Source organism: Thermochaetoides thermophila (assembly GCF_000221225.1).
Source record: "Thermochaetoides thermophila DSM 1495 unplaced genomic scaffold scf7180000011818, whole genome shotgun sequence".
Taxonomy (NCBI): Eukaryota; Fungi; Ascomycota; class Sordariomycetes; order Sordariales; family Chaetomiaceae; genus Thermochaetoides; species Thermochaetoides thermophila.
The window spans coordinates 692194-716724 of NW_006383034.1; the positions used below are offsets into that span (position 1 = coordinate 692194).

Consider the following 24531-nt stretch of genomic DNA (forward strand, 5'->3'; position numbering starts at 1 on the left):
GCCATGATGTGAGGGCGGGGTGCTCTGGTGATTGATATGATATGACCTGGTATGGGAGCGACGGTTGAGCAAGCATGGTTGATAGACGTGGAAGGGCTTTGAAGAGGACGACCTGATAGCTGGATGGGAGTAATATTGTTTATACAGAAACGACAACGAAGACGACCTATCCTGTCCATCCAATACAACTGTGTATACTCCATTTACTCTACTCATTCCCATACTTCCTCTTTCCAAAATCTAGCAATGTAATAACACGTTCAAAAACAGCTATTGCCTAGCCCATCAACTCCCTATCTATCTCTCCTTGCCCTTAGCCAAACGAATCGGATGCGCTTCAGTGTTGAAGACAAACTGGTTCGTCCTGTCTGCTTTGACATCCCACGGCCCGTCCTGCTTGTCGTCAGCGCAGTCCTCGAGGTATTCAGGAAAGAAACCCACCTCGGCCTGGATTAAATAGCTATATTTGAGAGTCTCCGCAAGCCAAAAACTCTCCTGAAAGTTGTTGAACGCCCCTCCTCCTGGAGCACCGACATTGGTTACACCTGAATACCCGCTGCCCACACGGCACGTAGCATTGATCGCTTTGAAAGCGTCCCACGCCCATTCTTGGTAACGACGGTCCCCCGTGGCGCGGTAGGCATAGTAATAGCTCTCGATGACTTCCGGCCGGAGCGCGTACTGGCCATTCCGGATCCAAAATCCATTGCGGTCATAGAATTCTTTTTGCTCAACGGGCGGTCCTGGATTGTGTGACGTATTTCGCGTACGTACCAGGTCTTCCCATCCAAACAGTTCTGGTCCGATACCAGTTGGTGTGCCAGCATAAGTCGCATGGCACCCATCAGTCAGGGCCAAGCCAAGCATGATGTACGATTGATTTAGGAGCATCAAACCGCCCAGTATGAAGTTTCCGCCATTGAAGCAAGCCACTAAGAATGTTAGCGTCATGTAAGATGAAAACGCATAAGAGATTATAGACTTACGATGTTGCCCATAGTAGTTCAACTCTTTCCCTCTCCACTCAGCCAGGAATGTCAGTTCTGGCTTGCTCGACGGATGCGATACGAGATGGATGAGGGATGAGTCCGCAGCCTTGACCCATCTGTCTTTGTACTCCCCAAACCGCTCCGGATCATACAGATACATCTTGATGAGATACTCATAGAAGCTGTCCGTCTCTGCGCCCCAACCTCCATTGCCATCCACGAATTCGCCATCCGAAAGTCTCACATGGGTACCCAACAATCCTGGAAACGGCTCTCCAACATCCTTGGGCTCTGGGAATAACAGGTAGGACTCCGCTTTCTGCGCCAACTGAGCATACTCTGGGTCACCGGTTAGATCACTTAGGCGTGTCCACTCTAAGACCAGGGTACCAGTAGTTGCCAATCCGTTTGTCTCCCGTCCAGCTCGACGTGGCGGAGAGAAGTATAGGTTGTTATCTGGGATGCCGCTAGGTGTATCAAATGCTACTTTCAGGTTGTCGGCTAGGTGTTTGGCTTGGGAAAGGAGAGCATCAACTCGGCTATCGCCCTTAAACCTATCAGCGAATGGGCCAGTTAGGAGGTCATAGCCTGTCGTTGTCAGCAAAAAAAAAAAAATTTCCAAACCCCTTCTCGTGGGCTTACCCGAAATGAGACCGCCAAGGTAGCGGATAGTAGTCTCAAAGAGTGAGATATCATTTGCCGTATTGCTCCTGTCAAAATCGATCTTCGGAACGAAATCCAGGATTTGTTCCACCACGTCCCATTTCTCCATGATAATCGCCGTACTGAGCGCATCGATGGCAGTTGCCCCCCATCCATTTCTGTCTATGTCAGTACTTATCCCCTCTCTCTCGACCTCGGCCAACACACCTGTCGTCCCACCAGGCGTTGTTGAGTGGTGTCAACGAGTCATGAGGAAATGCATGTTTGTAGTATCCGTCCCAGGAGACTTGGAAGGCTTCTTTAATAGCCTCGGCTCGCTGGCTGTGGACAAGATACTCCGGTGACTTGAGCTTAGAAGGCGCAGCATAAACCGTCGCAAGAAGAGCCAGCAACACACTGGCTGTACTCACAGAACGCATGGGTTACAGATAGTATATATGAGGCAGTTGGGGCGATAATTTGCAATCAAAGAAGTTTTGACAATCCAAAAACAGGTGAACGTGTGTGTGCTTGATGCAAATATATCTGTCAAGAGACTAAGCCAGACGAAGGGGAAAATTGAGGAGCCGGAAGCTAGAACAGTAAGGTCGGGAGTGACAACGCAAAGTTCTTATTTGTAATACTAGAAGTAGTCCATTGACTGTTCCTTCCAATATGTGCCGGGTAAGTGAAACGCTGTAGCATAGGAAAGAGGAGTTCAGCTCAGTCTTTGGTTATTAAGAGGTCCCCAGGATGGAAATCTGCCCCACAATCCTTTACATCGTGTGAGAAAGTGAGATCAGATGAGTGATGCAACAGCACGACAGAACAAGAGCTTTAAGATGCTAAAATATCCTTGGCCGATGATGCGGTGAACTCTGATAGGAGCAAAAATGAAAGTCAAACAGAATGTACATGGATCTGGGGCCTGTGTCTGTGGCTGAGCCCCAAGTGCCAAGCCAAGGCCGTTGCGAATCTGTCCGTAGATATGCTACATGATTCGTCCATAAGCCTGGATGCCTGCCTAAACGAGCAAGAGGGTGACCGCGCTTGCAGGGCGTGGCTTGTGCTGTGGCTTGAGCAAGCACCAGAGGAAAGGTTACAGATTATCTGATGCAAATTAGGCGCAAAATCCGGGTGAGCACACGTCTTTGACTGCCAAGACCTATAATTTCTTCGTTCTAAAGCGCCTCGTCATGAGAAAATTGGTAAGATGCAGCCCCCTCTGCAGCAACCCTAAAATAAATACCTATCAACCACGTTCCACAGGATCTGGTCAGTTGAAAACAAGATTTGAGTGAAATCAGCGAAATTATAAATATGCAAGACAGGATCACCCATTGGAAGATTTCGAGCGCGACTCACAGGGCATGCAGTTCTCAGAGCTTCGGAATGGCTCCGCTGGTAAACGGTTTTTTGAGTACACTGTAGGCTAATGAGTCGCGGGGCTCTTTTCACCAAGTTACTTGGTCAAAGAAGTGTGCTGTATGCGATTAACATCCAGGCTAAGTGCGCGGTCCCCTTTCCGATAGAGAAAAAAACTATCAGTTGAGCTGCAGGGACTTTGTGTCTTAAGCTCCGACATTTCCAGGCCATGCTCCTTTTTTGCATCTCGGCGACGATTCAAGGTGTAACCGACACAAATGGTATTTTTGTCCGATTTTTATCCGCTCATGGCTTTAGGCTTCCAATCAAAGCCGACACGGATTGTAATAGCCTGTTGATTAGTGAGAACAAGCTATCTACTCTGTAGCTCCTTGTTTCCTGGAACGATGCAATTTTAACGGAAGCTCGAAGCATGCAATAGTTCCAATGCTCGAAGGAACTATGCCGATTCACTGAATCTGACTCAGCCATGACTTGCAAGCCACTCCCAGTCTGTCCAAAATGAGCTGGATACCGATGAACCTCGCCATTTCTTGGATCTGCGGGTACCCATATAGCTTGTAAAGCAGCATTGATATCCTCTGCGATGATACGAGCAAATTCCCCTACTGCCTATCATTTGGCGACTCTGTAGCCGTTGTGACCCATCCCTCAACTGATACGAACCGGGAGCCCACGTGGCCATGTAAGGTTTGAAGCGGTGGTACACAGGCTACCCGGTCTTGGGCTGTATCGCCCGCATCGTGTAACGAGGGATGTATTCCGAATAAAATAGTCGCGCGCGTGTGTGTGACTACCCGCTTTCACGAAGCTTTGCCAGCTCTGCAGCTATCCCCTCATTCAAAACTTCGTCGTTTCGGGCTGAAGTGGCGGAGGTATCTGAAATCAGAACTGATGGATTCGTCTGTATACCTTCAGCAGACTGCTGCTGAATTTCGGTGTTTCTTTTATCCTTAGAGGAATCCTTAACTGCTGCCTTGCGCTTGGTAGGCTTCCTCCCACCGCGGAACGGCTGCTCAACAGCCCGGCACCAGGCCTTCACCTTCTTCTCGCCCCATCCGCTGACCATGGAGATCTGTTCTGGGTCCGCGTTAATTGCATTTCTCAAGGTGCCGAACGTTGCAACCAGAGCAACGGCGTCGGCCTTATTGACAGTGCGCGGTACCGTCACGAACTCAACCAGCCTCTCGGCATAACCAGTCGCCTGCTGACCTTTGATGGCCGAGAAGCCGGCATGCTCGTACGACTTGTACAGTTCTAAGTACCGGGCAGCCTCGGCAGCTGACCAAGTCAGAATAATAGTGACGTTGTTGACGACGGATGTTTTCGTCAGCTCGCGCAGGGCGTCCTCGTGATTCGGGATGTCGACCAGCACCAGCAGGATGCGCAAGTTGTACTTGCCCTGTAGGTTGCGAATCCGCGTGTAAATGTACTCGGGATGTAGCCGGTGATACTTAAGGCTGATACTTGCGTGAGTAGAACCGTCAACTGATCAGAGAATAAGGCACACACCTCAGGAATAGTGCACATGTTGTCAACCCTAACTGATAATCCGCCAAGATATCACTGTATTCCCAAGGTACTGACTTCAGGCAGGTCAGCACCGGGTTCCCCTTCTGCCGCGGTGAGACTAAAATGGTTGACCCTGATGACCGCGAGGGTAAGTTTTGGGGCTTTGGCTGGGTGACTTTCGGAGGCTGCTGTCCAGACGAAGCAGACGTAGCTGATGCAGCGGCGTTCGATTGAGGCGGCTTGTCGAGCCGCTGTGCAGTAGGCTGCTGGACTTTGGGTGCGAGCTGATATGGCCGCTGTCCAACTGGCGCTGACGGTTGTGGTTGCGGTACTGCTGCAAGAGCGGCGAGAAATTCTTCGTCAGCTCCAAAATCGTCATCGTCCATGTCGTTGCCTTCGATAATGATTTCGCGAAGGATAAACGCAAACGCGCCAAACGTGTTTGAGGATGGTTCCACTGACCCACTTTTCCCGTCGGCCAAGTCAACGCCGCCCCATAGCTGATGTCATTGGCGAGTGATAAGATAACGTTACTTGCATGCCAATACATGCAACACGTATGTATCCAGAGCTGGGAGAGACCACCAATAGATCAATAAGGCCAAGGGCAGTTTGAATTGCAGAGATCTGATTAAATCTTCCTATCCGTCAAAGAAATGAAGGTATAGTCAAGTCTTCGTTCCTCTAGATCTATATCCGCCACCAAAACCATTTATTCAGGCGGAATCCCACCAACGACCTCGCCCTTTGCCAGCCCATCGTACACCCCGTACAACGCTCTCATCCACAAGTTGAACACACCGTCAAGCTGCTTGCTTCTCTCCTCCGAATGTCTCTCACCAGAGAGAAGCCTCTCCCTCAACCTCTCATACGCCTCTATCATAACCCACACCTGCAGCGCTGCTGTCCCCTTACTGAGCTCACCCTGCTGTTGTGAGGATGAGCGTCTCTGTGCCATGCTAACTGCGGACGAGAGCTCGCGCGTCAGAAGATCAATGCATATCTGCAGGCTCAAATTATCCCCCACGTCGTCCTGGCTAGATTGAGCCCGGGTGCCGCGGACCAGTTGTTCACCGGCCTGTTGTGGCCTCAACATGGGTTTAGACCCAGAACGTGATCTGGTTTTTGGTGTTGCAGGCAACGGCTTTGTCGGCGGGGGTCCGACAAAGGGTGGGACGTCAGTCAACTCCGGTGGTTTCGTAGACACTACCAGTTTGACTTCGCCTTCGGGACCCGAGTCGGAGTCAAACGAAACAGGCTTGAAGTACATTGGCTCCTCCTCACACGAGACAAGTGTCCCGTCATCAGAAATCACTGTGCTTGTTGGCGATATTGTCGCTGCCGCATCATTCCCAGATCGGGGGGAGTGTTGAGCAATTAGCGATTCCCTGGTTGAGAGGTGCTTAGGCTCCCCTCCCCATCCCGGCTGATGTTCCGAATGACGGACATACTCAGAACTGTGACGGCCGGCTGGCGGTACGAACGCCTTGGCGGGTAAATATTGAAGCATTTCTGCACCATCAGTTTCATCGTCCTCCTCATAACCGCCGGAATCCCCACCAGTGTGCTCGCTTCGCCGTGGAAAGGGAGGTTTATCTGGCTGATTATTGCGACGTCTGACCCCAAGCACAGCCCCGTACTGGTCGGCAATGAGATCAACACTTGAAGTCCGGCCCTCCAGACTACGAATTGGAGCCGACACTGGAGGAGGGGTAATGTCCTGGTCATGTCGACTGATGGACAAAAAAGGTGTCTTGGCACGTCGTCGCTTCTCACGAGCAGCGGAAGTATCTGTAGCGGAACGACTCAACAGAATGGGCCGTTTAGGTGACGGAGGAAAATTACCGGTGATGATGCGAGGGAGTTTCGGTACTGGCGGCGGCGGTTCTCGAGGTGAGTCAAAGTCGGAAGGGAGAGGAGGAGACCGTAGGCGACCATGTTTAATTTTCTTGATATCACGGGTACCAGGTAATGATAGTCGGGGTTTTGTAGAAGAGGCATTGCTGGATGTGTCAGACGGGTTAGGCGTCGACGCTGATGTTGTCTGGCTTGACGAGCCCAAGCCGAACCGGCTTGCGATGCTGTTTTGCCTTCCGACACCCTTCTGTAACTTCTTCCTGAGCTTTTGGCCCTTGACCTCTTTATTCGATTCCATTAATGGCTTGGTAAAATTTCTTATGCTAGTCGTAGATGGTGAACAGTATGAAAATAGAACGAAGCCTAGCTGGATAGATAGCAGGAGAAGAAAGGCACTTCATCCGGAATTACATATACAGGTAAACTGCTTGGAACAGACATCAATACATCGAGGCTTAGGTGATGGGTTTTCCGCACTGACCAGGCCGGAGGCAATGCCGAGAGCTTAGAGTTGAACTGATTCATGACAGTAAGGGATCATCCCAGAGATTCGCTGCAGGTTCTGGAGACCCATAGCTTTTTCCGTGGAATCCACGTCTTTTCCGTGGCAAGTGGCAAGCAGATAAACGACGAGTACACGAATTTGAAACAGACACTTCGCTATTTAACGGAACTATAAACGGAAAACCTCTCAGTACCAGGACTCTATAATGGCTTGAAAGGGATTCTTTTCGTGTACTGTCAACAGACGCAAAGATTGTCCTAACAGGTTTAAAGGGAGTCAGGGGTACGTTTGTCGTTTGATGTATACCTAGGTTGCTTGGATAGTCTCTGACATTTGGCATACATATAAGCATCCATTGGCCCGATTTTCCTCCGTGGCGTTTCAGGTCACTTGACAAGCCGTGACTTCGCTCTCTATCTCGGCTGCAAGTTTCAATCATCTTCGCTTGATATTCGGAAATTATTGGTTATAGTAGTGAACGGAAGTGTGAATGCAAGAGGGACAAGTAAACCAAGAAATGGAATTAAATGCAAAGTAAGATTGGGGAAACAATTGCGAGGAAGGTTGGGACACGACTGAGCGAACAGTAAAAGAAACCTTAAATCTCTAAAAAGAACAGAAGCTTTCAAGCTAAGCTAGGGAGGTAGGATCGCTAACCAGACCTTCGGCCGTTGACCATTGCTTGTGGTCGGCCCCTCTGCCCCGCACCGTTGAAATTACCGTTGGAGCGGAGTCCCCAACTGTTCCATCTTCAAGCGTGCTGCTGCGATTTATCCACCAAAATCAATGGTAACATTTCTTTTCCATTGGAGGAAGATGTCGTGCTTTAGGCAGCCCCATGCGGCATGCCCCTGGTCGCAACTGCATCGGGTGATAAAGCCCCCGAGGAATGGGACAACTCGGATGTCAGCGATGAGGGAAAGGGCCCAACGATGAGGTTTTGCACCTCAACAGGTGCTCGCAGATTCTCTTGACAATCTACCTACCTATATTCAAGAAGCACCCAAATCCTTGATCTAGAGTGAAATCCGAGCACTATGGTCGAGATCACAATTACCGGGTGGACCACGCGGGATATCCGGTTCCCCACGTCACTTGACAAAACCGGCTCGGATGCCATGAACGTGGCCGGAGACTACTCCGCTGCGTACTGCATCCTACAAACTGATTTGACCTATACCGGCCATGGCATGGTACGATCCCTTATACACTTTCACTTGAGCTCTGACTTACAATACCAGACTTTCACGATCGGCCGGGGGAATGACCTTGTCTGCGCAGCCATCAACCATCTGGCTGCGCGCATCCAAGGCCGCACACTCTCCAGCCTTGTCTCCCACTGGGGCCAGACATGGCGGCACCTTGTCAATGACAGTCAACTACGTTGGATCGGTCCGGAAAAGGGCGTCATCCACTTAGCTCTGGGCGCCGTGGTCAACGCGTTGTGGGACCTATGGGCCAAGGTGCTGGGCAAGCCAGTGTGGCGGGTTGTGGCCGACATGACACCCGAGCAGGTGGTCGATTGCATTGACTTCCGGTATATTACAGATGCGCTGTCGCCCGAGGAAGCATTGGAGCTGTTGCGCAAGGCAGAGCCCGGGAAACAGGAACGGATCCGTGATGCGGAGAACAACCGCGCTGTGCAGGCTTACACAACCAGCGCGGGCTGGCTGGGGTATGGGGAGGAGAAAGTACGCGCTCTGTTGCAGGAGACGCTCGCCGCAGGGTATAAATACTTCAAGGTCAAGGTTGGCGGTGGCGTGGAGCAGGACCGACGACGGCTAGCTATTGCTCGAGAAGTTATCGGGTATGACAAGGGGAATGTGCTCATGGTGGATGCCAACCAGGTATGGTCGGTGCCGGAGGCGATTGAGTACATGAAACAGCTTGTCGAGTTTAAGCCATGGTTTATTGAAGAGCCGACGTCTCCTGATGACATTATGGGTCATAAAGCGGTGCGAGACGCATTGAAGCCGTATGGCATCGGCGTCGCCACAGGCGAGATGTGCCAGAATCGGGTCATCTTCAAGCAGCTTCTGATGGCGAGCGCGATCGATGTGTGCCAAATCGATGCTTGCCGTTTGGGAGGTGTAAACGAGGTTCTTGCAGTGCTGTTGATGGCAAAGAAATTCGGAATTCCCGTCGTGCCACACTCCGGAGGAGTTGGGCTCCCTGAGTACACACAACATCTCAGCACAATCGATTATGTCGTGGTGAGCGGCAAGCAGTCATTGCTCGAGTACGTCGACCATCTGCACGAGCACTTTGTCTACCCAGCCATCATCAAGGACGGTTTCTATCAAACTCCAACAGAGCCAGGGTACAGCGTCGAAATGAAGCCAGAGAGCATGGAGCGGTACGAGTATCCAGGGGGGAGGGTAGCTGGTGGCGGACCGAGGAGGCCAAGAATATCCTAGAAGGCGAGAAGATCTAGCTGTGTGATAGGTTTTCCGTATTCTGATTGTTCCTTCTTTCGAACTTCGCCCTCTTATCTTCCCCTTTTGTTTCCTTTTATTGTTCGGCTTAATATAACGCATCATTGCTCAAGTCTGATAGCTTCGCCGCATCAGTCTAATGTAAAAGCCTCGCCAACGCAAGCGCGCGAATGAAAGAGAAGCATACCGGCCTTTCTGGGAGCCACGAGCTTATTTCAACTTTTACCGTCCACTGATTCGCGAGTCCAAGCATTTTCTGTTTTGACTGGTTCCCACAAGGCAAAGCCAACTTAGGTGAGAGATGTGAGATTCGGATAGGAGAAGGATGACTTTTAACTCAAGGAAATCGATGCAAAAATTAAGGGAGAGTATTTGCGCAGAAGATATAGTTGAAGGGATCCGGCCATGAGGGATAGAGCTGGCAAAAAAGAGCTAGCTGCGACTCGTTTCGATCGAGTGACCTCCGGGTTATGAGCCCGGCGCGCTTCCGCTGCGCCACGCAGCTTTAGTAGCCAGTCTATGGTGGTCTTATCGAAGACGAGCTCATAAAGTAGAATCGGCTTGTCCGAGCCTGCGGAAGCGATCGGAGCGAAAGCGTGGGATGGGAAAAGGCCTCATGTGTGAGTCATCTTGTTGTGGAACTTCAGCCTTGTTTCGCTGTGGATCGGAGTTCCACTCACTTTGCTGGGCTACGAATGTGCATACATGTGCATTGCAGGTTGGTCGGCCTGGCCCGAGCGGGTGGTCAGAAAACCCGAGTTAGGGATTGTCATGAGGGAGGCATGCTCTTGATGCATGTTTAAACTGCCGGATAATGAGGGGCTGTGTCATAGTTGGCCACTGCAAGCTACATTGAAAGGAGACGAATGGCTCTTGTGGGCTGTGTTTTGTGCTGAAGGACCCAGGGCCGTCGAAGTATACACTTAACCTCTGGAGAAGACTTTTTTGAAGGGCTATCCTTCATATCAAAGAAAACTATCTCATTATGTCGCCTGTGCATCTGTTGTTGCTCTCCATATCCCATGCCATAAGGTCGTTTGATCTTGTTCAAATCCCCCTGCTTAGGGGGCTACTCAAGACTCAACAACACCATGTTGTGGGCACTTCAAATAAGGACTTGATAACAGATGCTTTGGAGCCAGAGAGGATGCCTGCTTCTTTTCAGAACACCTTACGGAAGCCAGTTATTCAACACGTTGGTCATTCGTTTGGCATCCAGCCTTGAGGGGGATCAGGACTTGATATGTCCCGCCGTCGCAACCTTAAGGATTTCCTTCTCCAACCCTCCAACTTGGACAACATTGATACCAGCATCGGTGAGGATCTTTCTCCCGGTGTTTTCTGCCACGAACTTCTCAGGCTCGAGGGCTCCAACGAAGACTGTAGTGATGCGCCCAGCCAGACGGAGTATCCTCTGAACACAGGGAAGATTTCCACTCAAACGTTCAGAGCAGGGCTCAAGAGTTGTGTAGAGAATCAATCCAGGTGGCAATACCTTAGAAAGATGCTCCTCAGAAACGCCACGCTGCTCTGCAAGCTTCATGAAGCAGCACTGCTCCGCGTGTGTGTTGCCTGGCAGTTCAAGGGTGTAGCCAGTTGCGAGGATTTGGTTTGACGAGGGGTCCACGACCAGCGCGCCTACACGGAAGTTTGTTGATTTTGGAGGAGACTTTTGCGCCTCCTGCAGCGCGAGCTGCATGTATGCCTTGTGGTCGCCAGGGGCAGGCATTTTCGTGAGAAGGGATGAGAGGAGGATGAAAAGACATCGCAAAAGTTATTAAGCCAACACCGTAAGATAAGAGTAAGATACAGAGTCTTGGCACGTATCTTACAGGTCCTTGCTCGTACAGTTTAATAACAGTAGTTAGTGATTAATTAACACTGTGTGGAGTATGACACGTTCGACGCGACGGGACGCGCTTCAACTTGTCACACACTCATCTTCGAACCATCTTAACAACCCAGAGAAAAAGCAATGTCTCCCCACGACATTACCGACGGCGAACCACCCGAGATCGACCCTTACGAGGTTCTCGGGCTGGAACGCACGGCAACCGCCGATCAAATCAAGTCAGCCTACCGCAAGGCGGCCCTCAAAACGCACCCTGACAAAGTCTCGGACAACAAGAAGGAAGAGGCCAAGGTCAAGTTCCAGCAGGTCGCTTTTGCCTATGCCGTGCTCTCGGATCCAGTCCGTCGTAAGCGCTACGACGAGACAGGCTCGACATCGGAGGCCGTTGTCGAAACGGAAGACTTCAGCTGGGCCGACTACTTCCGCGAGCAATATGCAGATGCCATCTCGGAGGAAGCCATCAAGCAATTTGCGGCCCAGTACAAGGGCTCCGATGAGGAGCGCGATGACCTACTGGCGGCGTACGAGGAGTTCGAGGGCGACATGGACAAGGTCTACGAAACGGTGATGCTAAGCGACGTGCTTGAGGACGATGAACGCTTCCGCAAGATCATCGATGCCGCCATCAAAGCCAAAGAAGTCCCCGCTTTCCCAAAGTATACCAAGGAGACCAAGAAGACCCGCGAGGCACGCGTCAAAGCAGCCAAAAAAGAGGCGGAAGAAGCCGACAAGTTGGCCAAGGAGCTAGGTGTTTACGAGAAGCTGCGCGGTACCGGCAAGAAGAGCAAGAAGGACACCGAAGCCGACTTGGCCGCGTTGATTCAGGCCAGACAGGTGTCGCGCATGGATGCTCTCGACCGGCTGGCTGAGAAGTACGGTGCTATACCCAATGCTGTCAAGGGGAGCAAAAAACGTAGCGCCAAAGACTTGGAGCCTGATATTTCAGAGGAGGAATTCCAAAGGATCCAGAAGGAGATGATGAGAAAGAAGCGCAAGTGACCAGGTTTGCTATCATGAATTGGCGTTGGGGACATGGCATAATGGATATGTTAGGGCAGAACATCGGCGTTTGGGTCGGGAATATTAGTAATGGGTACTCTCAAGTAAATTAAGATGTGTGCTTAATCCAATTATTGAGTCAGAGTGACAAAGCACTTTAGCATCCAAAATACCTCTATCTCTCAACTCCGATTCAGACCGGTTTGAAAGCGTCGACAACGAGCCTGTTGATGTAAGCTGAAGTCATGGGCCGTCAAGGTTCCACTGTGTCACCGGGTCAACGTGCACGGGACGTCAAGTGAAATCTTGGCATTCCAACGCCGTTTGAGAAAATGGCAAACACCTTCCCCTTTCCATCCCACCCTTTGGCCGGAGCCCGAGCAGGTTGTAGCCGCCGCAAGTACGCAGCGACGAGAACGCCCAACATTCGCACGCGTGGCCATGAATTTTATCGTTCCTGGCTGAAAAACCACCCAAAGGCCGCATGCCGAACCATGCGACACGCAAGATGCCATGAACGACGCGACGGCGCTTGAGTTCGAGTTCTACCCGCAATATTGCTTTCACCTGTCGCCCACCCTCAAGCAGTTCTGCCACCTGCGCATTGCCGACATCTGGGCTCTGACATTTGACCCAGGCTATAATGGTGTGTTATACAAGTCAGATTGTGCTCGTTGCCGCGTGATCTAATGACAATGCGCCTACAGGCCAAGATCTATGGTTTTACCTAAACTACCCGATCAAGTGGGTGCGCGTGTCGGGGCTGGTCGTCGGCATTGATGAATATGCGACCAAACACATCTATACGCTCGATGATGGCAGCGGGGTAATGATAAAGGTCGTTTATGCCTTACCGCGGCCCACAAACGGCCAGACAGCGACCGAAGCTAGCTCGATGGCGTCAAATCTCGATGGACCTGTCGACATCGGTCATGTTCTCGATGTCAAGGGTATTGTCAGGACATTCCGTGATGAGAGGAACATACACGCAGACAAGATCAAGCATCTTCGCTGCACAGAGGAAGAGGTTGCCTTTTGGGAGAAGACTTCCCGGTTGAAGGCAGAGGTCCTTTCCCAGCCATGGGTGCTTGACCCCCGGGTGGTGAGAAAATTGCGGAAGAAACAAGAAGACAAGGTTTCTCCACGACGGCATCGTGACTCTCATCGGCGAGAAAGGAGGAAAGCCGACCAAGAGGAAGATGTGGTTAAAGATCGCGACGGGACAAGGCTACCGCTGATTCCAGGGAACGAGAACAAAGTCCTTGTGACTGGGCTAGAAAGGCGGGGACCCATGCTCAAGGAGGTTGCAAAGGGCCCTCCTGAGAAGCCCGCTGTTCTGACAGGATTGGAAAAGTCGGCCCGGCGGGCACCGTCACCCGAAAAACGAGCCGTAGTGACCGGACTGGAAAGGTCAACGAATGTTTCGGTGACGGAAGAGATGCCAGTTTTGGTAACAGGCCTGGAAAGAGCTGGTCGAGCGCCGGCGCCCAAGAAGCCGGTTCCTATGACAGGATTAGAAAAGAAGAAAAAACCCAAACCTCATGTCAGACTGGTCCCTGTCGGTGAGGATGATGTTTTAGACTTTTGAACTGTTCCTGGGATACCGCTCTTCCCAGATTACGACGTGGACATATGTATTTGTGGGAGATTTCTGATACCAACCCCGAAGCAGACAGGTTATATACTGTTCTGGTGTTTTACAAAGGCAAAGTTGCTGGTATAGATAGCAGAGCAAGCAAGCTCATTGGACCGGAACTATGCAACAGAAGAGTTTCATGGAGTTGACGATAACACGCACATGAGCACACAGAATGGATACAATCAACATAGATGCATCATCCCTCCGGGACACATGTTCCATTGTCTTGTGAGCGTGACCGCTGTTTCTTGGATAATCTTAATGTCTTAAAATGCTGCGCTTTGACTCTCGGCACCTGATCCATTACTTCCAAGAGCCACCCGCGCAAAGTGGGCAAAGTAGCAGGCCACTGAAGCACGTGAAGGAGGCAGCAGAACGTCAAGTGGTTGTAATGCGCCACGATCCTGGCTTCTTTTGCTTACACGACTCAGCCAAGCATATGGGTTCGACCGGGTTCGGTAACACCAGGCGCTCGACGAGCATGGACAAGAGAGCGTCTGCCTAATCTCCGATCTCTTTATCTTGCCAGCGCTGTCTGCCAAACTTTTCACAGCGAAGTGCAAACCATCCACGACCTTTCCACAGCGCAATGCAACGCTTTTCTATCCGTCACATTCTTCACGTTAAGGACACTGAACTAGTGCGATATGTAAAGCAGCATCAACGTCGCGAAGGCGGCTTCGATTTGGAGGTCGATGCTTGGGACGATCTTTCCGAAGAAGAGAGGCATCAGATAGCACGGCGGCTCAAGTAAATCTGCCTTCCATCCGTAATGTGTTCTAGTAGCTAATAGAGATATAGGGACGTACTGCTTCGAACCAACAATGAGGAACAATCTCGACCAGTAGACCTCGATGAAGTTGCTGCGCGATTACAAGAGATCGTTGATACCCAGGGTGCGACGCCACAGGTCATACGCCGGTCGCGTTTTTGCGAGAGGTCCCCGACCCCTATATACGATGAGATGAGCGAAATCAGGGATACCGAAACTTCTGCTTACCAAGAGCTGATGCAAAGCGGTGGCAGGCCCATGTATCCCATCTGCCTCCTTGATGAAGTACTAAAAGACCCTGAAGGGCATCTCTCCTTCTTGTTGCCGTGGCAAGCCTATCCGGGTACGGGCATTCCCGACAGAAATGTGTTCACAAAGCAATTGGCTCGATGGAAGGCGTTCCGCAGTTGGCAGAAAGATTGCCGAGGGATTCGCACTGATGAAAAGGAATTTGACGCATACGTTGAGGATACTAAGCGCAGAGATCCCGAATGGAGAGGTGAATTGAATTACGAACATCAAGAATTGATGGATCAACATCTCAGAAGGCTTCAAGCTGAATTTGAGAAGACTCCCGAAGCAAAGGACAGCAACGATAAAGGCGCAGCCTTCCGAGAGTTCGTTGAGAAGAGGAGACAGCGCAATTTGGAGGTTGGATGCACATGGCCGGGAATGACAGAAGCTGAGTATCGGCAAGCGCTCAGCGTGCAGTTCAACCTGGACAAGTACCGTCGTTATCAAGCTCACCTTGGTCTGCTGGCTCTTGCCCGAGGCAAGCACGGATTTCCCGAGTACGTTGCCAAGGCTAGGCGCCGTCTATCTGAATTTGGCCTCACCCAGACATTCGAATTTGACGAAGACCCAACCCGCCAAGACAAGCTGACAACATGGATCAAATATCTCTATTACGAGTTGTTGTGGCACGATTACCATGAACGTTCCATTAATCGGATGCAAAGAGAGTATGACGAAGCCTGGGAAAAGCTCGTTGCCTCAAGAGTTTTACAGTCGATGGAGACGGACGAGACACTGCGAACAACTGAGTCCATACTCCAGCGTGCAAGCGAGAGACAGCATGCTGAACAGGCTTTGGCGGCTGCTGAAGAAGCTGCTAGAAAGGCATTATTGGAGACCGCCAAAGCTATCCATGGTGGTTCGAGTCTTTCTCTCCAGCAGCGGAAGCAAAGATTAAAAACAGCTTACACTGGATTGCTCAAGGCCAAGAAAACGCTAAAGATCATCACAAGACGAAACAATCTGATTGCGGAGTTTCTCCAAAAAACACGGGGCTATTCAGAGGCCAAATACAACTTACAGCGTCAGCAACTTCTACTCCAGTGGATTCTTGCTCAGGTACCGCATGTTGAAGAAGAGGTGAACGCATTCAACGGCAACAACACTATAACATCTGGTCTGGACCATACGCATCGCAAGAAGCGCCATCCGAGCACCTCTATAGAGGATATCGGTATTTTCGCACACCGCAGCAATGAGCCTTGGGATGAGCGGCCTGCTAAGCGAATCCGGATAAACAATCAAGGAGGTGCACTGGGGAACGAGGACGTCCAACTTCGCCGCAGCGCTCGTATTGCAGCGCGGCGCAGTCACTGTTTGGAAGACAAGAAGCAGGCCAGCATTTGCCTTCGTCGGAGCGCTCGTCTCGCTGCTAAACGCAGCTTGCAACGAACATAGGGAGATGAAAGGTCTTCAGGGTGTTTCTGCCTCATATCCCGTAAAACTGTATTATCGGCCTCCATTACGAGGTTCTTCCAGACTTCCAAGATATATCGGGTAGATCCAATCGTTTGGACGGTTACAACTTCTTCCGGTCCGAGCACAGGGTTTTCCTTAATTGAGGTTCTGATGTAGTATTTTAGAAAGGCTATCATGACGGCCTTGGCCTCCTTCTTATCGCAACATAAATCGAGCCAGGCCTGCTCGAGAGAGTACTTCCCGCATTGCGAAATCCAGCTGGTTTTATGCTCAGTTAATAACACATATTTGAGAAGGGGAATGTCCGAGGAGAAAGCAACATTACCTTGCGAACTTTTTCCAAATACGGGTGCGCTTTGCTTGGAGTGGAGGACATACTCTTCTTCTGTCGCTGTTGGGTTCTGGAGGAAAAACTGATAGTCTTGATCTGCACAGCGTTGTATTTCCTGTTGATCATGGAGTTGGCGAGCTGAGGTGGAGATGACTTTAACAGGGCGCCTAGGCATCTTCTGCGGACTCCTTATAAAAAACTGAGTAATCGACACATCGGCAACTCAGCATTCGCTGCAAACCCTCGACATGTTTTGCGCGTATTCATACACTTTCTATATATCTAGGCTGTCTGAAAGTTTCCTTGTTGTTTTGTTGCCCTTGGCCAACTTGTTGGTTTGTTGGACGTGACTAACACACAGCTTCTGTGGCAACGGTATTGCCGTGCCCCTTGCGGCACGAGCGTTGCTGTTATGTACATTCCGTTAATTCATTCCGTTTGGCTCCGTTTGGAAACCGTCTCGCTAACAGCCGGAACAGAGGGGCCCGTTTTCGGTCCCCAGCGCTAATCTTTTTTGGGCGCTTTCATCCTTGACTTGAAGGGTTGGGGTCGCACCTCAACCCCATCCAACCCGTATGTCTATCTTATCCTGTAATCTTAGAAAAATCATACACATCAGAGGCACCTGCCTGTCAGTCGTTGCCACATTTTATCCATTAAGGTGCTGATGGATCCACTTATTTTGAGACCCAGTTTCCAAGAATTGCTGCTGAAGAAAGGAGGGGTCAATCACAGGCAGCTGATGAGGTTCTTACCCTTCCCAAAAACAATCACAAGCATTTGAACAACTCAACATACATCTCGATCTTCAACCTGGGCATGACCTGTCATAACTCAAGTTTATATATTGTTAGACACTTATTGTATAATACCCAGCTACAGTAACCTATGATTTTAAGAGATCCTCTGTTTGTTGAAGCCCTCGCGTAATAACTTCGAAACATCCTGTCAGCCTCGCGTTCCAACTCACAAGGTGAGCACTCCTGTTCTCTCTGGAGACAATACGTTATGGATCTGCATTTCGGCATCTACCCGTGCATGCCAGACATTAAAACCGCTATCCCTTGAGGAGGTTCTTTCAAGTGAAACCAAGAATATGTGACTAGCTCTTGTTCCATCTTCTGGGAACATGTCCATCTCCTGGCACGTATCTTTCGCTAGTCTGCCAACATAAACCGAAGCTGGCGCGTCGTAACCGTGCTGCTAACAGCCCTGCAGGTTCCACGTCATCTTCGAGCGAGCCGACTTCTACTCCAACCCCTACGCTGCCCCCATTGCTCCTCGAAGACTCGAAAACCCCTAGAGACAACTTACATCCAGCGCAGAGGTCATTACCAGCATTGTCCCCTCGGGCACCTTCCAAGCCCTAGTTAGCACCAAGGCTCCTTTCTCCGGCTTCATTCCTTCGGAGCTCGAAACTCTCGATCACGTCACCGCTGGATGGTTGTTGACAAACCCCATTCTCAATCCGACCTCGCTCCTTGCACGAGTCTTTGCCATTCCAAGTCTCGAACTGCTGTTCAACCTTCCCGCCAGAATGTTGTCCCAAGACATTTTTGCAGATCCCATCTCTACGGAGCCACCACCGTCACAGATCCCCCGGCGCCACGACCATCCGGTACCACGGCTTGGCGTCTCTTCCTCGTCAGGACCGATCCAAACCAACAAGTTCTACGGCAACTTTTACCTCGGCCGCCAGACATCTCCGACCTACCTGCACCCTTACTCCGTTGCTTGGCCCCGAGGTAGCGGCGTCGCGGGCAGCTGGGGGTTGGCCATCTCCCATGTCGAGGCACGACAACGAGTGTTTGGGCCTACCAAGCCACAGACAGGCGGAGCAGCCTACTTTATCAATCCTATTGGGATTCACTCGGTTTGTATCTCGGCACAGGAGCTAGGCCCAGACACGATGTTGACCACAGAGCACCCGACTGACATGTCCGTACGGGTCAGCTTGCGTCCTAACGTACATGCTGTGCCGGCGGTCCAGTTCCCCTTGGTTCAAGGCTCGGCCTTCATCACAGCTATCTTCACCGGTGATCGGCCGCTCATTCAGACCGGCGTCTTCTTCCGAGCCGTCACGCGAGCCACGCATGGCCCCAAGCCTAACGTAACTAAGTACAAGCTGCATCTTGAGGATGGCGCCATCTGGCTCCTCTACGCCCATCACATCGGGGGCCCAGCTCTGGACCTTCGTGTCCTAAACAACGGCCTCGCACAAGCCACAGCCCCATTTCACGGCACGATCCAGGTCGCTAAACTGCCGATGGACGGCGACCAGCGGGAAGCTGAAGCCATCTACGACATGTCTGTGGGCGCATATGCAACGGGCGTCACCATCTCGGGGACAGCGCGCGGTATTTGCGGTACCTATACCTTCATCTTTCACAAATCCGGCATCCACAGCTCCCCCCTCATCATGTTTGCGCTACCGCATCATGTCGAGTCGTTTGACTTTGCGACAAGTGCTAGGCTCACGGGCCTACGGTTACAGACCACGACCAAGGGGGTCGCAACTGTAGTCGTGGCGGATTCATGGACTATGGTTGAGCCCGAGATGCCGGTGGAAATGGGGTTTTTGCCGTGGTCGCCAACCTTGAAACGAAGCGTGGGCCAGCTGTCCCCTGCGAGGAGGGAGTTTATCCGGAGTATCGCGCATGCTGAGGTCAGCCAGGATATGGATAGGCAGACGAATCTGGACTCCATGTATTTCAGTGGGAAGGTAACTTACTGTGGTGTCTTTGTTGCGGAGTTGATGGCTAACTTTGGTGCAGGCTCTGGCAAAGTTCGCGGGGATCTTGCTCGCTACCCATGATATTTTAGAAGACCGGGAACTGGCATATTCGGGTCTTGGAAGACTCAAGGCGGCTTTTGCACGCTTTGTAGAAAATCGTCAGCAGTTTCCCTTGGTGTACGAAAGTAAGTAGAGGTTCCCTCAGTTTGAACAAGCACTCACTCACTTCCCTAGGCGCCTGGGGCGGCGTGGTGTCTTCAGCAACCTATGTGACTGGCAATACAGGCGCTGACTTTGGCAACACCTTGTATAATGACCATCACTTTCACTGGGGGTACTTTATCTATACAGCAGCTGTGATTGCCCATCTAGATCCAACATGGCTGTGCGACAACAAAGCGTATGTTGACATGTTAGTACGCGACATTGCTAACCCTAGCCCACATGATCGCTGGTTCCCTGTTTGGAGATGTTTTGACTGGTTCCATGGACACAGCTGGGCGCATGGGCTGTTTGACTCGCTTGATGGCAAAGACCAAGAGTCGAGCTCAGAAGACACCATGCACGCATACGCGCTGAAAATGTGGGGGGCTGTCACTGGCAACAGAAATCTCGAAGCTCGGTAAGGCACCCCCTTTGGTACTTGATCTCATATGAACACATGGGACAGAAATACGCATGAAGTTTCCATGCGAATTCATGCTTCGCATAAACTTGGTCAAGCTTCCTGTTACACAAATCAGGCCTATGACATTATCAAGCCGTAGACCAACAAAGAACGTCGCTAACTTGTGCTAGTGGGAATCTTATGCTCTCTGTCCTAGCTCGCTCTCTCCGCTCTTACTATCTATACACCTCCGGCAACAATATCCAGCCACAGATGTTCACACTCAACAAAGTAGCTGGCATTCTATTTGAGAACAAGATTGACCATACTACTTACTTTGGCACCAACATTGAGTACATCCAGGGCATCCACATGCTGCCCCTGCTGCCACACACACCTCTGATTCGCACACCAAAGTTTGTGAGAGAAGAGTGGGAAACGTACTTTAGTGGAGGACGCATTGACGCTGTTCAGGGTGGTTGGAGGGGAATCCTAATGGGAAATTACGCCACTGTTGACCCCAGGGGCGCTTACAACTTCTTTGCTCAGGAGAGGTTTGATCCTGCCTGGCTGGATGGAGGGGCGAGTAGGACGTGGTATTTGTGTTATGCTGCCGGTAAGTTTCCTTTTTGTTGTTGCAAGTTTGTCTGATAGGCTTTATCTTTTGTGTGAAACTGACATGCCTGCTCAACAGCCTTGGGAGGGATGTGAATGAGTTGATGAGTCTCTTGGTTATGAAAGTTGTGAATCAGGGCAGTTTTCTTGGAGTACATTTTAATATACAGCAATTTTTTTTCCCCAAATTGTGAGGGTATTGGATCAAAGTCTGTCCCTTTGTTGACTTACCCTTGAGCAAAGTAAGCAAATCTCACCAGCAACCGAGCTCTTTCCACAGGGGGCACTCCATCCGATCCCCCACATCATGACCCCATGACCATTTACTTTGCATTGTTCTTGTTCATTCCTATTGTTATCAACAATCATTATTGTTCTTGATCGTCAGTAGAGTTCATTTTTCTTACCTTTTAACAGGCAATCGTCGATCTAATTTGGAAACCTCCTTTATCAGACCAACAAACCTCGAGCAACCAACCCCAACTTTCGATCAGCTTCTCTCCCATTAAACAGATCAACATCGATTCCGAGACCGCAGAGCGTGTGACTCATCTCTCCCAATGAATCAGATCGCGTCAGCCCCTCTCCTTCTTGATAAGCGACCCCGCATTGCAAACGTCTTCTTTGCTCTTTCCCTCGATTCAGCGAGGGTTGGTGAGGGTTAGGGTCCTTGAGGATTTTCAGGGACCGGGACTATGAACGTCAACAAAGCGTCTCCCGGAATCGTCTTTCAGTATATTCTCTTCGATATGGGCTCGCTTTAACCCCCTCGCTTCTAGTCATAGTCGAGGGAGTCCAATAATACCCTCGCTAGACCTCGATCAGGCCAAACCGAGAGGTTCCTGCTCAATCCGCAACCGCCCCATTGGCGACCTCCGAGCTGATCGTGCCTGCCCGCCGACTCTTCCTTCCGTCATCTCAGGCAGTTTCCTGGGCAACAAGGGCCTTCACCCCGCAAGGCATCCCGCGTCAACGCGTCGCCGGGCCTGGTGCCAACTTATTGGAGCCTGAATGGCGATTGATTTACCACTGTCCAACCGAGAAACCTTCACTCAGCCGGCGGGGGTATACAGTCTTCAAAGGGTGTCCATCTTCTTCTTTCCCTCTTCCCATGAACAAAGCGCTTGGTCCAGTCGATATTACTCGTCCGACTTTCTCGACTTTCTGCAGTTGACCAATTTTGTGGCTTCGAATACTTCACAACTTCATGGCTTCCACTGCATGGACACTACCCACACAAAATCACCATCCTGACTTCAGGCGATTTTCAGCGTCTTTAGGCGACTTTCTGCACTCATGTTTCGTGAAGTGAAAATTCCACGACGCACTTCTGACAATATCATTGACAGCATCAACGGTCTGTTTCACGACCTCGACAACAAAATTTAGATAGTCAACTTCATCATATCCGGCGCCAACTGTGGGCAAATCATCTCTCTGTTGCTGCCAGTTCCCGCCATCTGGGGCCTCAGCACTGGGCAAAGCGAGCCATATCGGGCCCCCTGAACATTCCCGCCCCCTGCGCTCACATCAAGCTGAGCAACTCCTTTTCACCTTTGCCCAACTCAACTTTCATCGTGGCAATCCAGCCCAAAAGTGCCCACGCATTCTTTGTCTGAACTTTTTGTCGTTGGCCAAAATCTCATCTGTCCGAAGCGCAGCTTGATCTTTCTTTTCTTTTTCACCGATCATTAGACTGCGCCCTTCTCCCGCTTTTCCATTGTCGACATTCAGTTTGGCCTCGAAAAAACAGATCACATCGCAATGGCAGATATCTTCCCGTTGGTACTGTCACGCAGTGCGATCTAACGCCATAACAAGCTGCACGAGACAGAACAAACATTCCTTTTTTCCCCACTGAGTGTCGCAACCTTCGACAAGATGCCGACCAGCTCCGTCAGCAGCCAGTCGTCGGGCATGCAGTTAATCCCTCTCAGTGATTATCTACAGAAGGCGGACGACACAAACTTTGTCTGGGACGAGGACAGTAGGGAACAGTCAGATGAGTGGCTGGACCCCATCCGCGAGGCCGGCCTGGACTACCGGAAGCATAAGGTGTTCGCCGCCCATACCGGACACAAGCGCCCAAAACCACCGAAGCCATTCACCCGCTCCGGGCCCGAGCTGGGTGACTCGGGCTCGACAGTCGTCTACCGGGTAACAGCCCCGGCTGGTGTCGACTACGGGCGCCCGCTGGCCCTCAAGGTCATCTCCCTACGAGATGGCAGCCGGCCGATGGGGGCGACCAGTCAGGCTCGCCTGCGGGCCCTGGGCGAGGTCGCTACTCTCGCCGCGCTTCGTCACCCGCACATCGTCCGGTATGTTGCCTCCTACGAGGAGTTCAGCGTCCAGCCGTGGCTCCTACCACACTGGTCTCCGCGGCCGAAGTCGCACTCGGCGAAGCAGTTGGCGAAGGCGGCGGCCCCCGAGCCGGACGATGATGTCAACAGCGGGCGGAGCACACGCATTGGGCGGCACGTCCTGGGGATTGCGATGTACCCTCCAGGGCAGTGCAATCTGCGCACGCTGATGGAGGAGGTCGCTGTTGCCCCCGACACGTCGGGCTGGATCATGGCATGCATGCACAATTACTTCGGGTGCCTCTCCCAAGCCGTTGCGTACTTGCACCGAAATAGCGTTCGGATCCGCCACAAGGACATCAAGCCCGAGAACATCGTCATTGACAAGTGGGGAGTCCCCATCCTCACCGACTTCGGCCTCTCCAAACACTTCGAAAGGGGCCAGTATTCTCAAGGACCAACGTTCAAGACGCTCAAGTACGCGGATCCAGAAGCTATAAAGGAGAGACCTCGCGATGAGCGCTCCGATATCTTCTCTCTCGGCTGTGTCTTCCTCGAAATTGCTACCGTCCTCCTCGGCCAACACCCCGAATATGCTGAGCAGCAGCTCAGCAACGGCACCAAGGAGAGCTATGACTTCCACTACTCCGAACACCTTCATAACCTTGACTCCTACTTGGAGAAGCTTTCAAACCAAGTCGCTCCAGATCTCATTGCTTCTGACCCCTCGCGCGAAGCTTCGGCCAAGGCCATCGTTGCTGTGCTCCCTTACATCCGACAAATGATGGATGTATCACAATGGCGCCGTCCAAAAGCGAAAGAACTGTACCCTTGGTTTCGCCATTTGTATGATATCCACGAACATCCCGGCCCTTGCAGGACGTGCGAAGAGGAGCGCCGAACGGGTCGTGCTATTCCCCTACCCAACGGCGACGATGACGACGACAACAACAGTCGAAGAAGCTGCTCAAGCCCTGAAAGGACTGGGCCACCCAGCTCGGCGCCAGTTTCTAGGACTGCGACATCCCTTTGCCTGGCCAATCTCGGTCGTCACAACACTCAGATTTCGCTTGCTAGCACGTGTCCTTCATCGCAACCAGCGCCACGGGTACCATTTGAGACTTATGAGCCGCCGTCCACACCGCCTATCTGGAAGACTGAGTTCCAGGATGAGATGATAGTTGAGTGGTCGGAGCCATTGGAAGATGAGGGTGGTGACACTGATATGGATTTGTGGGATAACTGAAGAGGAGTTGAGTCTTGGGAGATGACTGAATCGTTTGTGGTTTGTTTGAGTCTTCGATGATGTTGAGGTGTTGATACCCCTTATCGTCTAGGAGGAGAGAGGCATGGATAAGTACTTGGATTTCTGGTCACAACATGATGAGGCGTTCGTGCAAGTCCCCTCTTTCTCCTTTGGTTCCTTTCTTTGTAGTGGTGAAGTTTACTTCGTGGGATATCACGTGGCGATAGACAATCCAGTTATGTTCTATTTTTCTTAATGAAATTGGTTCTTTCCACTTTTAATGGACTGACACAATCACATTTAAGACCTGATGGATGGAGCGTTAACGGATGGCGGACCAACCCGGTCGGAGATCATGAAAAAGCTATTCACTAGGATTCTCAGGAGTGACCACAAA

General features: G+C 51.2%; 8 protein-coding genes and 1 non-coding gene across 9 annotated transcripts; 6 read left to right on the forward strand and 3 right to left on the reverse strand.

The window, feature by feature from the left end:
• Positions 1-297: 297 nt before the first annotated feature.
• Positions 298-6684, reverse strand: CTHT_0042150 (mating-type switching protein swi10-like protein; the record flags this gene model as incomplete). Its single annotated transcript, XM_006694555.1, has 8 exons — positions 298-932; positions 987-1577; positions 1632-1774; positions 1860-2052; positions 2997-3032; positions 3930-4477; positions 4605-5029; positions 5266-6684. 8 exons carry the CDS (start codon positions 6682-6684, stop codon positions 298-300), a joined length of 3990 nt encoding a protein of 1329 aa, XP_006694618.1.
• Positions 6685-7928: 1244 nt separating this feature from the next.
• CTHT_0042160 (mandelate racemase/muconate lactonizing enzyme-like protein) lies at positions 7929-9308 on the forward strand (the record flags this gene model as incomplete). The annotated part of the gene is made up of 2 exons (XM_006694556.1): positions 7929-8084; positions 8133-9308. The coding sequence occupies 2 exons, from the start codon at positions 7929-7931 to the stop codon at positions 9306-9308; spliced, it is 1332 nt and encodes a 443-aa protein (XP_006694619.1).
• A 451-nt stretch (positions 9309-9759) lies between these two features.
• On the reverse strand, positions 9760-9831 carry CTHT_0042170. Its single transcript has one exon. It is a non-coding gene; the product is annotated as a tRNA-Met (tRNA).
• Positions 9832-10557: 726 nt separating this feature from the next.
• CTHT_0042180 (deaminase-like protein) lies at positions 10558-11055 on the reverse strand (the record flags this gene model as incomplete). Its single annotated transcript, XM_006694557.1, has 1 exon — positions 10558-11055. One exon carries the CDS (start codon positions 11053-11055, stop codon positions 10558-10560), a length of 498 nt encoding a protein of 165 aa, XP_006694620.1.
• A 246-nt stretch (positions 11056-11301) lies between these two features.
• CTHT_0042190 (uncharacterized protein) lies at positions 11302-12177 on the forward strand (the record flags this gene model as incomplete). Its single annotated transcript, XM_006694558.1, has 1 exon — positions 11302-12177. One exon carries the CDS (start codon positions 11302-11304, stop codon positions 12175-12177), a length of 876 nt encoding a protein of 291 aa, XP_006694621.1.
• Positions 12178-12690: 513 nt separating this feature from the next.
• On the forward strand, positions 12691-13765 carry CTHT_0042200 (uncharacterized protein; the record flags this gene model as incomplete). The annotated part of the gene is made up of 2 exons (XM_006694559.1): positions 12691-12823; positions 12885-13765. The coding sequence occupies 2 exons, from the start codon at positions 12691-12693 to the stop codon at positions 13763-13765; spliced, it is 1014 nt and encodes a 337-aa protein (XP_006694622.1).
• Positions 13766-14780: 1015 nt separating this feature from the next.
• CTHT_0042210 (uncharacterized protein) lies at positions 14781-16280 on the forward strand (the record flags this gene model as incomplete). Its single annotated transcript, XM_006694560.1, has 1 exon — positions 14781-16280. The coding sequence occupies one exon, from the start codon at positions 14781-14783 to the stop codon at positions 16278-16280; it is 1500 nt and encodes a 499-aa protein (XP_006694623.1).
• Positions 16281-17761: 1481 nt separating this feature from the next.
• Positions 17762-20684, forward strand: CTHT_0042220 (endo-1,3-beta-glucanase-like protein; the record flags this gene model as incomplete). The annotated part of the gene is made up of 7 exons (XM_006694561.1): positions 17762-17779; positions 17936-19354; positions 19407-19551; positions 19601-19766; positions 19863-19988; positions 20165-20589; positions 20668-20684. The coding sequence occupies 7 exons, from the start codon at positions 17762-17764 to the stop codon at positions 20682-20684; spliced, it is 2316 nt and encodes a 771-aa protein (XP_006694624.1).
• Positions 20685-22469: 1785 nt separating this feature from the next.
• CTHT_0042230 (uncharacterized protein) lies at positions 22470-24134 on the forward strand (the record flags this gene model as incomplete). Its single annotated transcript, XM_006694562.1, has 1 exon — positions 22470-24134. One exon carries the CDS (start codon positions 22470-22472, stop codon positions 24132-24134), a length of 1665 nt encoding a protein of 554 aa, XP_006694625.1.
• Positions 24135-24531: the final 397 nt, after the last annotated feature.